This window comes from Peromyscus maniculatus, chromosome 1 (genome assembly GCF_049852395.1).
Source record: "Peromyscus maniculatus bairdii isolate BWxNUB_F1_BW_parent chromosome 1, HU_Pman_BW_mat_3.1, whole genome shotgun sequence".
Classification (NCBI taxonomy): domain Eukaryota; kingdom Metazoa; phylum Chordata; class Mammalia; order Rodentia; family Cricetidae; genus Peromyscus; species Peromyscus maniculatus.
The window spans coordinates 126,521,228-126,539,159 of record NC_134852.1 but is presented as its reverse complement, the minus strand read 5'-3'; the positions used below and the strand labels follow the sequence as shown (position 1 = coordinate 126,539,159).

Sequence of the window (17,932 nt, the reverse complement as noted above, 5' to 3'; positions counted from 1 at the left end):
TTCCCTGCAAGAGTGCAGCAGCCAGGGCAGTAACAGAAGAGCTGCCTGCCCAAGTCTTATATCTAATGGTCTTACACAGAGTGAGACTTTCAGGGTTAATTAAGAGGGGACAAAGGAGAAAGAGGTATTGAATACTAAATACGGGTTTTCAGTTTCTTTTGAATATGTTTGCATAATGTGGAATGTAGGAAAGGCTAGTGCTTTTCTCATTGGTGGTAAGCAGAGAATGGGACAAACTTAGTGAGGAAATAAAAAAAGCAGAAATTCAAACGATCTTGTTTCCATCTGGTCCCACCCTAGTTTTTACCAACCTCTTCATTGATTATTTGAGACGGGATCTTGCTACATAGCTCTGGCTAGCCTGGGGTTCCTAATATAGACCATACTGGCCTCAGATTTGCTGCCATCCCTGGATTACAGTGTACATTATCTGGCCTAGCTTAGTTTTTGCTTTATTTGTTCATCATAAACTAAATTGAGGAACATTTATCTTTTTTAAAAAATTTATTGCATATGTTTGTGTGTGTTTGTGTGCTCAAGTATGCCACGGTATGTATGCATTTAGGTCAGAAGACAACTTGTGAGAGTTGGTTCTTTCTTTATACCATGTTAGTCCCAAGGATGGAACTTGGGTCATTAGGCTTGGGGACAAATGCCTTTACCCTCTGAGCCATATTGTTAGCGCTGTAAAATATGAGTTTGTGGCTGGGTAGAGGACTCTGGGGTTAAGAGCATACTGGTTGTTCTTCCAGAGGACCTAGATTTGATTCCATGTCCACGTGATAGGCCCACAATCATCTGTAACTTCAGTTCTAGAGGATTAGCCCACGACCATCTGTAACTGCATTTCTAGGGGATCTGACACCCTCTTCTGACCTCTGAGGTCACAGATGCACATGCAGACGAAACACCCATATGTATAAAACTTTAAAAGTAGAAGTTTTAGTCAGATTTGATGGTTTGCTTCTATAATCCCAGCAAAGAGACAGAAGGGACAAGAGTTCAAGGCCACTTTGAGCTACATGAAACCCTCTCTTTAAAATTAAAGAGGCTGGGGGTGGGGTGGAGGGAGTTGGCGATAGCTCAGTGGATAAAGTGGTTGAGGGCTTGAGTTGGGATCCCCAGTAGCTGTAAATAGCTGGGTATGACAGAGCATTTCCATAATCCCAGCACTAGGGAGAAAAACACTGACAGATCTCCCAAGCTGGCTGACCAGCCAGTCTAGCCATTGGATTAGCTCAAAGTTCAGTGGGAGAGCTTTTCCTGTCTCAGAACATAAGCCAAAGAGCAACAGAGGAAAACACATGACATTTACTTCTGGCTTCTGTGTATGCACACGTGTATACACATATGCAAAAATAAATAAATAATGGAGCATTTAAAGATTTATTAAAATGTTTGCCTGTGGGTATATTTGTGGACCTCATGCATACTTAGTGTTCATAGAAGCCGAAACTGGATAACAGATTCCTTTGAACTGGAATTACAGATAATTGTGAGCCACCAAGTGGGTCCTAGGAAGCAAACCCAGGTCCTCTGCAACAACAGCAAGTATCTTAATCTCTGAACCATCTCTCCACCCCCAAATAATGAAACATTTAAAGCAATTAAAATGAATTTTTCTTACTATTGACTAATTTTTTGAGTCAATTATAAATAGTGGTTTAGATAGCATTCTATTTCCAGTTCTCAAAGATTAGTCTAAAGATTTCATCATCTATTTAACTATACTTAATTTCATAGAATGACCAAAGAATTATTGTTCGATTATTCTTAAATGTGTGTGTATGTGTTTATTTAGGCAGAAGATGATGAAGCACCTGTGGATTTAAACAAATACTTGTATCAAATAGAAAAACCTTACAAAGAAGTCATGACAAGGTATAGCATTTAAAGCATTCATTTGTAGATTTTCAAGCTTTGTTTGGGATGTGAATATATTTATTTTCTGTGATCAAAACAACTGTGATTTAAAGAAATACTTGTTTTTCATTTCAGACACCCTGTTGAAGAACTCTTAGATTCCTATCACAACCAAGTGGAACTGGCTCTTCAAACCGAAGTAAGTTTTGGTGTAAGGACTTAAAGATTGTTTCTGTTTTCTCTGAAGTACTAGTTTTAAAATTAGATTAAATGTTTTAAAACTATATTCTTGGTGTTAGCCACCCACATGAAGGTGGGTGGTGGGTAGTGAGAGCTTTAGAAAAAGGGAAAGCCCAAAGCATCAGAATTTAAAAGCATACTTAGTTAGGTTCCAGCCAGCATTTAAAAGAAAAAGTCAGAAGAGAAGACATAGCAATAGTTAACACCTTTCCAAATCCTGAGTTAGAAAAGCAGTCAGGCCCAGATGAACCAGACTCATAGGAACTGTCACTGTCTGGTAACTCTTCTTTTTTTTTTTTTTTTTTTGGTTTATGGTTTTTGATTTTTGAAGACAGAATTTCTCTGTGTAGTTTTGGTGCCTCTCCTGGATTTCGCTCTGTAGACCAGGCTGGCCTTGAACTCAAAGAGATCCTCCTCACTGCCTCGAAGTGCTGGGATTAAAGGTGTTTGCCATTGCCGCCTGGCCAGTCTTCAAATTCTTTGCTTTTCCTTCTGTAATCCTCCCTGTCCCCAGCGCAGCAACCAAAATAATACTTTAGAAATAATTCCCTAGGTGTGGTAATGTGTCCTGGTTATATCCTGGAACAGAGCAGGAAAAGGGGTTGGTGGAAACACTGATACAGCTGAGTAAGCCCAGTGTTTACTTGTTTGTATGCCATTGCTCTAGTCCTCATTTTATCAACTGCATCATGGTTATGCAAGCTGCTGCTTAACTGGTTTATATGGGAACTCTCCGTACTAATTTTGTAACTTCCTATAATTCTAAAATTATTCCAAATGAAAAGTTTACTTTAAAAGTGAAAATAGGAACAGAAAGCAGATGTCAAATTTAAAAAAAAAAAAAAAGGCAAAAAAAGGCTTTTAGAACTGGGTAGTAGAACACATCTTTAATTCCAGCACTTGGAGGCAGAGGCAGTGGATCTCTGAGTTCAAGACCAGCCTAGTCTACAGAGTGAGCTCCAGGAGGGTGAGCTCTTGTCTCAAAAGAAAAAAAAGTAGTTAAAAATTATAAACTATAAAGCAAAGTGAGCTCTTTTTTTTTTTCAGTTTTATTTACTCATTTTTTTATTAAATTTATTTTACATGCCAACAGCAGTTTCCCCTCCCTCCTCTCATCCCGTTCCATCCTTCCACCTCCTTTCTACTCCCCCCAGCCTCATCCAACTCCTCAGAAAGGGTAAGGCCTCCCATGGGAGTTAACAAAGCATGGCATATCAAGTTGAGGCCGGACCAAGCTCCTCCTCCCTGCATCAAGGCTGAGCGAGGCATCCCACCACAGGGAATAGATTCCAAAAAGCCAGCTCATGTGCTAGGGACAGATCTTGGTCCCATGGCTAGGGACCACAAACAGACCAAGCTACACAACTGTCACCCACATTCAGAGGGCTTAGGTCGATCCCATGCAGGCTCCCTAGCAGTCAGTCTAGAGTCTGTGAGCTCCCAAGACCTTGGGTCAGCTGTCTCTGGATCATGATCTTGACACCCTCCCCTACCTTCACCCCACCCTCCATTCATATAATCCCTCCTCCCTCTCTTCAACTTGACTCCCAGAGCTTGGCCCAGTGCTTGGCTGTGGATCTCTGCATCTGCTTCCACCAGTTATTGGATGAAGGTTCTATGATGACAATTAGGGTAGTTACCAATCTGACTACAGGAGAAGGCTAGTTCAGGCACCCTCTCCATTATTGCTAGGAGTCTTAGCTGGGGTCATCCTTGTGGATTCCTGGGAATTTTCCTATCACCAGGTTTCTCCCTAATTCCATAATGGCCCTCTATCAAGATATCTCTTTCATTGCTCTCCCTCTCCATCCCAACCCCAACTTGGGCATCCTGATCCCTCATGTTCCCATCCCCTGACCCCAGTTTACCCAAGAGATCTCATCTATTTCCCCTTCCCAGGGCGATCCATGCGTCCCTCTTAGGATCCTCCTTGTTACCTAGCTTCTCTGGGGCTGTGAATTACAGCCTGCTTGTCCTTTATGAGTGAGTACATACTGTCTTTGTCTTTCTGTGTCTGGGTTACCTCACTCAGGATGTTTTTTTTCTAGTTCCATCCATTTGCCTGCAAATTTCATGATAACATTTTTTTTTTCAACCACTGAGTATACTTCATTATGTAGATGTACATTTTCTTTACCCATTGTTTGGGTGAGGGGCATCTAGGTTGTTTCCAGGTTCTGGCTATTATTTATAGTGCTGCTATGAACATTGTTGAACAAATGTCCTTCCTGCACATAGCTCCTGAGTGCATTATAGGCATGTACCACCATTCAAAGACTTACCAAATTTACAGAGCTCTACCAGCATCACCCCAGTCCAGTTTTAGAGCATTTCCACGTACTAATTCGCAGTCACCCCTCTTTCCAGTGCTAGCCTCAAATAATCAATGAGCCAATTCCTGTCTCTTTCATAATTTCTTCTTCTGCACATTTCTTGTAAGTGGAATGTAGTGATTTTTCTGTGTTTTGCTTTTTTAAATACCAAACCCTTTTTTGTAGTATGTATTTGTGGTTTGTACCTTTCAAAAAAATTTTTTTTGCACTGTGTAGTATGTTGTATGGTGTAGTGTGTGTGTGTGTGTGTGTGTGTGTGTGTGTGTGTGTGTGTGTGTGTGTGTAGTTTGAAAGAAAATGGCTCCCAAACAGAGTGGCAGTATTGGGAGGTGTGGCTTTGTTAGAGGAAGTGTGTCACTATGTAGGCGGGGCTTTGAGGTCTCATATATGCTCAAGCCATGCCCAGAATTGGAGCTCACTTCCTGTTGCCTGTGAATCAGAGATGTCGAACTCTCAACTCCTCCTCTAGCACCATGGCTACTTGTATACTGTGCTGTCCCATCATCATGATAATTGACTGAACCTCTGAACTGTGAGCCACCCAGTTAAATTGTTTTCCTTTATAAGAGTTGTTGTGGTCATGGTGTCTCTTTAAAGCAGTAGAAACCCTAATGCTGAGTGTGTGTGTGTGTGTGTGTGTGTGTGTGTACGTACTGAAGTTACAGGTTGGGAGCCAGTTCACATGGGTGCTGGGAACCAAACTCAGGTCCTCTGCGAGAGCAGTACACTTTCTTAACCCTTGAGCCATCTCTACAGCCCTATACCCAGTTTTTTACATGGATGCTAAAGATTCCAAACTCAGGTCCTCATGCTTGCTCAACAGGCCTTACCAACTTAGCCATCTCCCTAGCCCTACCAATAGTTCCTTTTTATTGAACACTATTCCATTGAATGGCTGCAGCACATTTTGTCTGTACATACACAGTAATGTGTATCTGGCTTAAGTTAATAAATTTTGGGGGCTGGAGAGATGACTCAGTGGTTAAAAGCATGTACTACTTTTACAGAGGACGTAAGTTTGGTTCTCAGCATTCATATGGAATGGCTCGCAACCAACTGTTAACTCCAACTCCAAGGAGATCCATCTCCTTCAGAAAGCACCTGAACTCGTGTTTGGTACTGGCAGTATGTGTGGACTTCTGTGTGGACTGGACTTAAAATAGAAATCCAGATAAATACCCAGAACAAAAGTATAACCTGCTGTAGAGAACAGAACACCTATCAGTACTAATGTTTATCAGTCACTGGCCGTCAAGGCAGTATACTAGATTGTTTTGCTTTTGAGGTGGGGTCTCATTTAGCCCCAGTTGCCTGTCCTTGAATTCTTGCTCTTCATGCCTCCACCTCCTACATATTGAGACTACAGACTTATGTGCACATGTATATACACACAATTGAACCCAGGCTGGCACATGCTGGCACTTGGCTGCAGCTACATCACTAGCCTCTGTGCTAGCTGCTTGAATAAGAAATCTAAATAATCATTAGTGAAAGAGCAAAAGGTGGTTTATCCTTTTTCGTAAAAGGGTTCTTTTCTTAAAAAATACTTTAATTTTTAAATTATTTGTTTATTTTATGTGTGTGGTTGTTTTGCCTGCTTCAATGTCTGTTCACTGTGTGCATGCCTAGTGCCTGCAGAGTCTCCAAGAGGGTGTTGGATCCCTGGGGACTGGAGTTACAGACAGTTGTAAGCTGCCGTGTGGATACAAGGAATCAAATTCAGGTCCTCTAGAAGAGCAGCCAGTGCTCCTAACTGCAGTGCCATCTCTGCCAGCCTATAAAAGAGGATTCTAAGGCCAGAATTGACATGTGGTAGCTCATATACCAAATCCAGCCTGCTGCCTGTTTTTATGAAGTTTTTGTTTCTTATTTATTGCCTGTCTTCACTCTTTTGGTTTTTCGAGACAGGGTTTCTCTGTGTAGCTTTGTGCCTTTCCTGGAACTCACTTGGTAGCCCAGGCTGGCCTCGAACTCACAGAAATCCGCCTGCCTCTGCCTCCCGAGTGCTGGGATTAAAGGCGTGTGCCATCACCGCCCGGCATAAATACACATTTTTTTTTTTTTTTTTTTTTTTTTTTTTTGGTTTTTCGAGACAGGGTTTCTCTGTGTAGCTTTGCGCCTTTCCTGGAGCTCACTTGGTAGCCCAGGCTGGCCTCGAACTCACAGAGATCCGCCTGGCTCTGCCTCCCGAGTGCTGGGATTAAAGGCGTGCGCCACCAACGCCCGGCTGTCTTCACTCTTAAAAGGCTAAAATTGAATCTCACCAAAGGATGACTCACAAAATATAAGATATTTACTTAACTAATGTTAATTTGTTTGCTTGTTTTGTGTTTGGTTTGGTTTTGAGACAATCTTGAAATTGCCTCCTCAGACTTTTAAGTCACTGTAATAGATGTTATATTAGTTAAGGGTTTTCTTACTGTAAAGAGACACCATGACTACAGCAACTCTCATAAAGAAATCATTTAATTGTGGTGGTGGCTTACAGTTTCAGAGGTTCATTTCATTATCATCATGGCAGGTAGTGTGGTAGCATGCAGGCAGATGTGGTACTGGAAAAATAGCTGAGAGTCCTACATCTTGCAAGCAACAACGGGAAGTCGGCTGACAGTCACACTGAGGGAAACTTGAGCAAAGGAGACCTCAAAGCCTGCCCCCACAGTGATGCTTCCTCCAACAAGGCCACACCTCCTAACAGTGCCACTCCCTTTGGGGCCATTTTCTTTCAAACCACCACAGATGTCTATCACCATGCCTGACAATTAGTAGCTTTGGGGGTGGCAGTAGTAGGGGGCAGGGTTTTCCTGTCCTTGTTATATAGCCCTGGATGGCCTGGAACTCACTGTGTAGACCAGGCTGACCTCAGACTTTTGACTCTTACTTTTGCTTCCCAAGTACTGGTGTTACAGACAAATGGCACCATACCTGGATACTTAATGGTCTTTTAAAGAAACTTTGCTAGTCTTGATAGGTTCAGAAGTTACATATGTAAAAAAGCAGTTGCCATGACTGGGCTATAGAGAAATGAACAGTTTAGGACATATTAGGATAAAGCCTCTCCCTAGACTGAATTGTAAACTCTTTGAAGAGCATATGGCTACCACAGGAAGACAGAGGCTGTCCATGGTAAAGAAACCTCCCAAAGAACTTTAGCCAGAGCTGCCAGATAAAAAGAACATCGTCTGAGGATACCGGTAGGGCTGGTCTTTGAGAACCACTGAGTTCTCATAGTGAATTGAAAGAAATAAATAAATGCATACTGGACTGGAACCCAGCATGGAAATGTCTATCCCTGTTGTTCGGGGGTTAAAATGTCCTTTTAGTGCCCTCTAGTGACAAAAAAAAAATGTTAGCGTGAGTTTAGTTTCTGGCTGTACAAAGCAGAGCAAAAGAAGGGTGGGTTTAGAACTACTGGACTATGTTAGAGTAATGGAGGGTAGTGCAAGACAGTATCACAAGTCTTCAGATTGGGGGAAGGTTTTTACATGAAGGTGAGTTAAAAGAAACAAATATAAATAACTTGAAAGTTGATCTTCAATTCAGGTCCCGAGAACTGCACAGTAATTGGCTAATTAAGAAAATGAGATGATCTTACTTACGCTTGAAGGTGAAAGGAGCATTTGGCTTATGGTAGCCAAGCCTCAATAATAGAAAAAAAAAAATACTAAAAGGGAAGATGCAGTGCTTAGTTGCAGCCTTTCATAGTACTTAGCGTAAAAGTATGGCATGAATATTTTATAAATCTTTAAGCCGTGTATAGTACACAGTCACAGTAACTCAGGAAGAGAGAGGATCCCTTGAGCTTATGAATTTGAGAACCAGTCTAGGCAATATAGTGAGTCCCAGCCTAAGAGAAGAAAGAAGGATCTATGAATGTGTTTGTTGCTCAAATTTTTAAAACTACATTTTGTGCATGAGTATCTGTATGTACAGGTGCATGTGTATGTGCAGGCCAGAGGATAACCTCAGGCATCATTCCTCAGGCATGTTGTCCACCTTTCCTTTGAGCCAGGGCTTGAGCTCACCAAGTAGGCTAGTATGGCTGTCTTAGTTCCTGTTGATTGCTATGAAGAAATACCAAGACCAAGGCTACTTACAAAGGAAAGTATTTAATTGAGGGCTTGCTTACAGTTTCAGAGGGTTAGCCCATGACTATCATGGGGAGCAGCAGGCAGACAGGCATGGTGCTGGAGTGGTAGCTGAGAGCTTGCATTATCTACAAGTTGCAGATAGACAAAGAGCGTGAGACATTGAGCCTGATGTGGGCTTTTGAAACCTCACAGCCCATTCCAGTGACACACCTCCTCCAACAAGGCCACACCTGCCAATCCAATAGTCCACCAATCAGGAACCAGACACTGAAATATATTAGCCTATGTGTACCATAAACATTTAAACCACCACAGTGGCTGACCAGGTAGCCTCAGGGGTTCACCTATCTCCTCAGCTGTGGGATTATAGTCATATACCACTATGCCTAGCTTTTTTTTGTGGGTTCTTAGGGTTGAACAGAGATCTTCATGCTTGCAAGGACTGCACTGTACTGACTGAGCTATTTCTGTAGCACTAAAAATTTATGGCTGACATATAATAATTTCATATATTTATGATATATAATGTGATATTTCAGTGCATGTATAAAATGAATAACGATCCATGCCAAGGCAAAGTACTCCAGCAATCCTGTCACTACACAGCCTGGAAAATTTATACATTTGAGGTCAGCCTGGGTTACATACTGAGACATTGTCTCAAAAAAACAAAAATTAAGCCGGGCGTGGTGGCGCACGCCTTTAATCCCAGCACTCGGGAGGCAGAGCCAGGCGGATCTCTGTGAGTTCGAGGCCAGCCTGGTCTCCAAAGCGAGTTCCAGGAAAGGCGCAAAGCTACACAGAGAAACCCTGTCTCAAAAAAAAAAACAAAACAAAAAAACAAAAAAAAAAAAAATTAGTTAACTAATATACGTAATGATAAAGGCAGAGCTCACCCCTGGTGATATACTTTCTCCAACAAGGCTGTGCACTCCTTTCCAACAGTTCTACTCCCTGGTGACTAAGCATTCAAATATATGAACCTATGGTGACCATTCTTAGTCAAACCACCACAAGTGCCTCGTACCCACATTTGGTAGGTCATAACCACCTGTCAGATCCAAGGGATCCAACACTCTCTTCTGGTCTCTGCTGATACACATGTGGCATTCCCTTACATGGATACACAGCGCGCGCGCACACACACACACACACACACACACACACACACACACACAAATAAAAATAAATACAAATTTTTTAAGTGGAGAAGGACCTCAGCATGGTCTCCAATGGCAGAACAGACCATCAGACTCAACACAGCCCTCTGCCACAGCACAGGCCACAGACACCATCTGTGGTCCATGCTGTCACTAGATCCATGTAGAGGTCCATGATCCATGCTCCCACTGACTGAAAGGCAGTGGTGTTGATGGCTACAGACTTGCAGTTGAGAGAGAGCCTGGAGGGCTCCTATGATGGCCCCTCCCCCCAAGGGAGAAAAATAGCTTAGACAGGAAGCCATCGAAAACTCTTAAAAATTGTGATAGGGATGCTGAGGTCTCGCTCTCACAGTTGGGGAGGGGGATGGACCTGGGAGGACTGGGATATGAATGTGATCAGGGTACATTGTGTGAAAGTTTCCAGATGGTCAGTAGGGATACTGTGTTGGAAAAAAGAAAAAGGAAGAAGAAGGAGGGAGGGAAGGAAGGAAAGAAAGAAAGCAGGAAAGCAAGCTGATCCAGCAATGCTACAGCAACCTTATTAAAAAAAAGAAAAAAGAAAAACACTTAATTATTTCTTATTTTATTGTTTTTTGTGTTTAAGATTTGTGTGTGTGCATGTGTCGGGGGAGGTGCACATACCTGCATGCATGTGGAGTCCCTCAGAGCCAGTTATAGGCATTTGTGGGAAGCTCAGCTTGTGTGAGTGATGGTATCCAAACTTAGGTCCTTATGATTGAGTAAAAAGGCTCTTATTTTGTTTGGTTGCTTGATTTTTGTTTTTTTAGGCAGGGTCTCTCTGTGCAGCCCTGACTATTCTGGAGCTTGTTATCTAGACCTCAAACTCAGATCACCTGGCAGCAGGGCTCTTAACCACTGAGCAATCTCTTTAGCTCCTTGAGGATTTTCTGTTTGTTTGGTTTGTTAGAATTTAGTTTTTAATGCCAGGGTTTTTTTTTTTTTTTTTTGCAGAAGAGAAAGTTGTTTTCAACATGAAAATTATTTCCAAGTGAGAATTTAAAACATAAATCTACTTGCACTTATTTTTTAGATTTATTTTGTTTTAAATGTATGAGTGTTTTGCCTGGATATATGTATGTATACCACATGTGTGCCAGATCTAGTTTTTAAAAAAACGGTTTAGTAATCTGTTCCTAATTTGTTTTTTTTTAATTCTAATATGAAGTTAGTAGCATTTGCATATGAATAGTGGTGTCAAAGTGAAAACTATGCCTTGCTTTAGTACATTTCACAGTATACCATATAATTGAGAAGCTATCTCATTTATTTTCTTTTTCAATAGAGAATATCTATTCTTAGAATTGTCAAAAATATCTAGCTTCTGACTTCATCTTTGACACGGGTCCTACATTGTACCTAGTTATTTTTATTTTACTTTTCATTTTTAAAGAACCAGCACCGAGCTGTCGATCAAGTAATTAAAGCTGTAAGAAAAATCTGTAGTGCTTTAGATGGGGTGGAGACCCCCGCTGTTACAGAAGCGGTGAAGAAGCTAAAGCGAGCAGTTAACCTCCCAAGGAACAAGAGTGCTGACGTGAGTATTTATATGGGCTTAAGTGACTGCCTGTCACTTCAGCAGGACGATGTTCACCTCTTGGTAGACAAAGTGTTGTCATTTTAACTTTGGCTTTTACTTTTGAGTTTATTGAATGGCTTCGTTGGTGAGGTAGGGATTTCTTGCTGAAATGATGGAAGAGCCTTGTGAACATTGTCATCAAATAGTGGGTTCAAATTGCTTTCCTTCTATGGGTGAGGCCCCTGGCAATTTAGGGAGCCTACAGAGAGAGTAGTGGCTACCAGTCCTCTCTTAATGGAAATGTCCATGTTCATTAGTTATGCCCTTGCCCTGTGGAAGTGGCCTTGCCTTAGAAGCAGCCAGATGTTGAGCCTTCTATTATGCCATATGTAAACCTTTTTTTTTATAGATTTATTTATTTATTGATTATGTATACAGTGTTCTGTCTGCATGTTTTGCCTGCAGGCCAGAAGAGGGCACCAAATCTCATTACAGATGGTTGTGAGCCACCATGTGGTTGCTGGGAATTGAACTCAGGACCTTTGGAAGAACAGCTGGTGCTCTTAACCACTGAGCCATCTCTCCAGCCCGCCATATGTAAACTTTTAATAAAACCCTGATAATTCCTTCCATGCGGCCTTAATAAATTTAGTCCATAGAAATGTTTATGTCTTTCATTGGAAGGAGTAAAGAAAAAGTGAATCTCACAAGCTACTTTACATTTAAAGGAGAAGCTATATGTCTTTGACCTGCTCCTCTGTGTCTAGATGCTCACAAGTCTGTTCATTTTGAAAGGAATTCTAGCTACATGATACTATTTGGGTTTCCTTTTTGTTGTTTGTTTTATTGTTTGTTGGTTGGGGTTTTATTTTGGGGGTGACTATCAGTCACCATAGACCCTAATGCCTGAAGTGGCTGGGGTTTTTTTTGTTTTTTGTTTTTTTCAAGACAGGATTTCTCTGTGTAGTTTTGGTGCCTGTCCTGGATCTCGCTCTGTAGCCTCGAATTCACAGAGATCTGCTTGGCTCTCTCTCCCGAGTGCTAGGATTAAAGGTGTGCACCACCACCGCCCAGCTTCTAAACTTTTTTTTTCCCCTCGTGGCTGTCCTTTATACTCCTTTATCAAACGAAGGAGCAGTAAAGTGTAGTTGAGAGAGGAGTTTACATTAAATAATTATATATAAGAATTTCCTTCAATCAACAAATGGTAATAGAGTTTAGATACTGTTCTTTAAGTATGTCACTTTCACGCTAGTGAAAAATACTGTACTGTTACAAAATAATTATTCAATTCATTTAAAATAAAAGAGTTGGTTTTGTTCTTTTTCCTTAGTAAGTTTTAGGTGCTCTGATTTGTTTGACTTCTTGAGACAGAGTCTCATATTTTGCAACTTACTATAATTTAGCCAAGGAAGTCCTGGAACTTCTGTCCTGCTTTTATTCACAGGTGCTGAGATTGTAGGCATGAACTACCATGCTTGCTTTTTGTTTCTTTCTTTCTTTGAGTCAAGGTCTCACGCTGGCCCAGGCTGGCCTTGAACTTGCTATATTCCTCCTTCCTCAGCTTCCCAGATGCTGTAATTACAGGCATGACCTTCCACTCCAGCTTGCCTTAATTTTCTTAATATTAAAAATCATTTGTTGTCAGGCATAGTGGCCCATACCTTTAATCCCAGGACTTGAGAGGCAGAGGCAAGCAGATGTCTGAGTTCTAGGCTAACCAGGGCTACATAGTGAGATACCATCTCAAAAAGAAAAAAAAAGATTATGTTTACTTAGGTTTATGTTTTCACTTTTCGTTTGTTTATTAATTTGCATTTGTGTGTGTTTATGTGGGTATATTCACGTGATTCAGATATTCATGTGAGTATATGCATATGTGTTGGGGATGGGCACATGTCCGTGTGGAGACTGGAGGTCCACATCACGTATCAGCTACTCTCCACTCCTTTTGAGACAGGGTCTTTTGCAGAACCTAAAGCTCATCAACTTAGCTAGATTAACTGGCCAGTGAGCTCCAGGGTCCACCTTCTACCTCACACCCTCTCACTCCCCTGTGCTGGCATGATAGACTAGCTGTTAGCTGGGGGCAGAGGATTTTAACTCAGCTTCTTGGCAGTTATTTTATGGATTGAGCCATTTTTCATAGCCTTTCATTTCTTTGCTTACTATTTTAGTAATTTTTCAGACATGTTTGACAGATTTCTTCTGAGAAGGGTTTCTTTGACATTTAAAAAAATGTATCAAAAGTAAAGTTTATTTAAAACAAAAGCAAAGGCCCAGTGTGGTGATACACTCCTGTTATCCCATCATTTTGGATGTGAATCAGGAGTTTAGCAAGTTTGAGACCAACCTGGGCTACACAAAACCTTGTCTCAAAAAAGAAAGAAAAAGTAAACATTTTATATTAAATTATGATCAATTTCTGACTAATTGATGTATGTGTATACAGGTGACTTCATTATCTGGAGGAGATACTAGCAAGAACTCAGCTAGGGGTATGTCTTCAGATTCTTTACATTTTTGCAATGATTTTTGCTTTTTCAGAGAATTAACACTTTGTTTCAATATAGGCTCACTGAATCCTGAAAATCCTGTTCATGTAAGCATGGATCACTTATCGGCAGCAATTTATGATCTTCTCAGGCTCCATGCACATTCTAGTAAGAGTTCTGCAGACCATCCTCAAAGTAGCAAGGGCATCAAGGAAGCGTGGACTGCAGCAGAGCAGCTCCAGTTTACTGTCTATGCCGCACACGGAATTTCCAGTAACTGGGTGTCAAAGTAAGTAGCTGCTTAAAGGACATGCACAGCTGTACCCAGAAGCTACGCTAATCTTAATTTTCTTTGTTTAAATGGATGATAGATACAAAGATCATTGAGTACCCTTGTACCTTTGTGGTTTTAATAAAATTATAGAGATATCTGAAGTTATTGTAGTGAAAAACATCATTCCTATGACATGAAAAAAGAGCAAGAGAGCCAGGTGTGGTGGTGTACCCAAGAGGCAGAGGAAATCTGATCTTTGAGTTCAAGGCTAGCCTGCTCTACAGAGCTAGCTCCAGGATAGCCAGAGCTACACAGAGAAACCCTATCTCTGGGGCAGGGAGGGTAAGAAAATATATGATGAAACTGGCAAGCAAAGTGTTACTTAAAAGATGGATTAACTTACGATTGCTGGGCTCTTCTGCCTTCCCTTTACAATCAAGGTAATTTGAAACAGAATGTAATGGGACTAGAATTCGGGCCCCATTCCCCATTAATAGCTCACAGTCTACTAATTGCTAATCTTTGAATTCTACAAGAGCATATTTCTTCTACTGAAGTTTTGATAAAGGTTTTCCTCTTTTGCTTTTTTTTTTTTTCCTTTTGTCAATATCTTTAAAGCATAGCATTTGGGGGGGGCAATTTTAATTTATTTTGGAATTAATATACACTGAAAAGTCTGAAATGAATATTTTTATTGAAATAGGTCCATAATGGCTTAGTGCTATAAAGTCTCGTGAAAGAATTATCAAACAAAAATCCCACGTGAATTAAGCTTCAGATTAAAATGATGGTGTGAGCCGGGGCGGTGGTGGCACACGCCTTTAATCCCAGCACTCGGGAGGCAGAGCCAGGCGGATCTCTGTGAGTTCGAGGCCAGCCTGGGCTACAGAGTGAGTTCCAGGAAAGGAGCAAAGTTACACAGAGAAACCCTGCCTCAAAAACAAAACAAACAAACAAACAAACAAACAAACAAATAAATAAATAAATAAATAAATAAATAAAATGATGGTATGACTTGAAAGTGGTTTTTGTTTTTGTTGTGTTTTTTGGTTGTTTTTTTTTTTGTTTTTTTCTTTTTTGTTTGTGTGTTTGGTTTGGGTTTTTTGAAGCAGAGTAGTCCTGGCTTATCTTACTTGGGTATCATTACAGTCCCCTTCAGACCGACACTTAGGGCCATATGCTCCCTCTCCACTCCTTTTGTTACACCTCTTCTTTGTTTCTGTAGAATTTGCAAAGGTTAAATTTCAGATGTATTTTAAAAAATAAAATGAATGGTAACCAGTTTGTTACTTGGGGAAAAATTGCTAATGTACTTGTGTTAGATAATTATTGCTAACCTAGAAATCAAATTAAGCTTTCTTTTCTTAGTTATGAAAAATACTACTTGATATGTTCCCTGTCTCACAACGGGAAGGATCTTTTTAAACCTATTCAATCAAAGAAGGTTGGCACGTACAAGAATTTCTTCTATCTTATTAAATGGGATGAACTGTAAGTGGAATTTTTTGCTTTTATAATTATTTCATTGTGCCCTGTTCTTTAATTTTTCAAATGTATACATTATTTTATATAATTATCTCCATTGAAACCTAATAAATTCTTACTAATATGCTAAAATATCTTCTACACAAAATTCTATAAAACAAACTGAAATTAACATGAAAAATTCTGAAGTATTCCTTTAAACCTCTATATTTTAAAATTACAATGATGTGGTCTTTCTAGACTTTGTATTGCCAAAGATAGAAATTTACCCAGAACTCTAGAAGCGGTGTTTAATAAACTGCTTACTTAGGTGTTTTATTATATACTAACACTGTACAGGAATCTAGCTCTTGATTAATAGACAACCAAGCTAAATCTTAAATCTATGTACATGATGATATTCGGTAATGTAAATGTTTTTTAAATACTGTTTTTATTTTTTAACAAAAAATTCATAATTATTTAAGTAAATAGCTAGTTACAGAACTAAGGTCTAATTTTATTTTGCCTGATTATCGAACTGCATATCTTTAGGTACTTTGACATTTTTACAGAAAGAACTATTACATTTTTGAAGTTTTATGCTGATAATGAAATTTAAAACTTAACAGTACAAGTTAGCCATACTTGCTACTTAGCTAAAAGTTATTCAAAACTATTGTTTTATAAGTGAAATAAAATACCTAAAATTAATCAGTCTTCATTAAATGATTACTAAGCCTCACTTTTAATCTAATTTTTTTCTTAACACCAATGAATATTTTTTTTCTGCCCCATAGAATCATTTTTCCTATCCAGATATCACAGTTGCCGTTAGAGTCAATTCTTCATCTTACTCTGTTTGGAATTTTGAATCAGAGCAGTGGAAGTTCACCTGATTCTAATAAACAGAGAAGGGGGCCAGAAGCTTTGGGCAAAGTTTCTTTAACTCTCTTTGACTTTAGACGGTGAGTATTACTGAATTGTGATACTAGTGAGTTCTAGGACACATCTCTGCATCATACACAGGCTAGGGACGGGGTGGAAACAGTGACACACATGAGCTTTGAGCAAAGCAAAGCAGTCACTCTGCTGTAGTCTTAATACAGTCTGGAGGGGGGCAGGCAGAGGATGGCTTGCCACTCCCTGTTCCAGGGAAGAAGCAGTAGCCAATGACAGTCGTTTCTGTAAAGTATATTAGGACAGAATGCCATGGCTCTATCAGTTTTTCTTGATACTACTAGAACTCTATTTTTCCTATTTCCTGCCTTTCTCCATTTTCAGAGATGTGACAGGATTTAACTATTCTGACTCACTAACCAATCCTTAGTTTCATGGGCCCTTGGTCTAAGAATTCTAAACATCTTCCTGTGGACAGTAACTTATTTGTGCAGGTGGAGGCCCCAGTACAACATCCAGAACACCATCCACCTTATTTCTGAGGCACAGGGTCTCTCATTGCCTGGGACTTGTCAATTAGAGATCCAGGATCCCACCTGTGTCTGCTTCCCTCAGCACTGGGATTGAATGTGTACACTGGCATACCTAGTTTTTAATGAATTATTTATTATGTATACACTGTTCTGTTTGCATGCCAGAAAAGGGCACCAGATCTCATTATAGATGGTTGTGATCCACCATGTGGTTGGTGGGAATTGAACTCAGGACCTCTGGAAGCGCAGCCAGTGCTCTTAACCTTTGAGCCACCTCTCCAGCCCCCTAGCTTCTTAATGTGAGTTCTAGAGATCAGACTTAGGTTTGTATGCTTATAGAGCAAGCACTTACCAACTGAACCATCTCCCCTACCCAAAATTGTTTTTTTTTTTGTTTTTTTTTTTGAAAAACACAAAACAGTTTAAAAATAAAATAATGTAATGACAGTTTGTAGTTTATCCCCTGGAACTGGAGTCACAAGTGGTTGTGAGCTGCCCAGCGTGGGTCCTGGAAGGGCAGCAAGTGCTCTTAACCACTGAGCTATCTTTCCAGTGTTTTTATACATTTATACATAAAATGTTTTAAAGATTAATCCTGGAAAAAAGAAATTTTACCCATGTAATGATTTATCAAAGTCTGTAAGTAAATGTTTTAAGTAGACCATAAGTTGGTAGTTGAGGGTGTGAGGATCAGCATACATGAGCCCCACTGCCTTTTTTTTTTTTTTTTAATAGTGTATGTGTGTGGAGGTAAGAGAACAGTTTGCAGGAGTCAGTTCTCTCCTGCTACCATGAGAGTCTTTGGAATTGATTACAGGTTGTCAGGTGTAAGAACAAGAGCCTTTACATGCTAAGACAACTCACCAATCCCCACTGCCTATTTATATATATATATATATATATATATATATATATATATATATATATATATATATATATATATAGTTACAATATATCATATAACATATTCACTTACCTATTATTCATAGCCACTTTGTATTACTACAGCCAAATGGAGACTTTGTAACAGAGATTGCTA

At 40.0% G+C, this 17,932-nt stretch overlaps 1 protein-coding gene across 3 annotated transcripts in view; it reads left to right on the top strand.

The window, feature by feature from the left end:
- The window catches only part of Pik3c2a (phosphatidylinositol-4-phosphate 3-kinase catalytic subunit type 2 alpha), a 137,465-nt gene that overhangs the window by 85,801 nt on the left and 33,732 nt on the right, over positions 1–17,932 (top strand). For all 3 annotated transcript variants that reach the window (XM_076563618.1, XM_006992972.4, XM_015986485.3), the window contains 7 exons: positions 1,802–1,881; positions 1,999–2,062; positions 11,102–11,245; positions 13,680–13,725; positions 13,801–14,011; positions 15,365–15,487; positions 16,261–16,428. In XM_076563618.1, the coding sequence (XP_076419733.1) occupies positions 1,802–1,881; positions 1,999–2,062; positions 11,102–11,245; positions 13,680–13,725; positions 13,801–14,011; positions 15,365–15,487; positions 16,261–16,428 (836 nt within the window). The remainder of the gene's footprint in view (positions 1–1,801; positions 1,882–1,998; positions 2,063–11,101; positions 11,246–13,679; positions 13,726–13,800; positions 14,012–15,364; positions 15,488–16,260; positions 16,429–17,932) is intronic.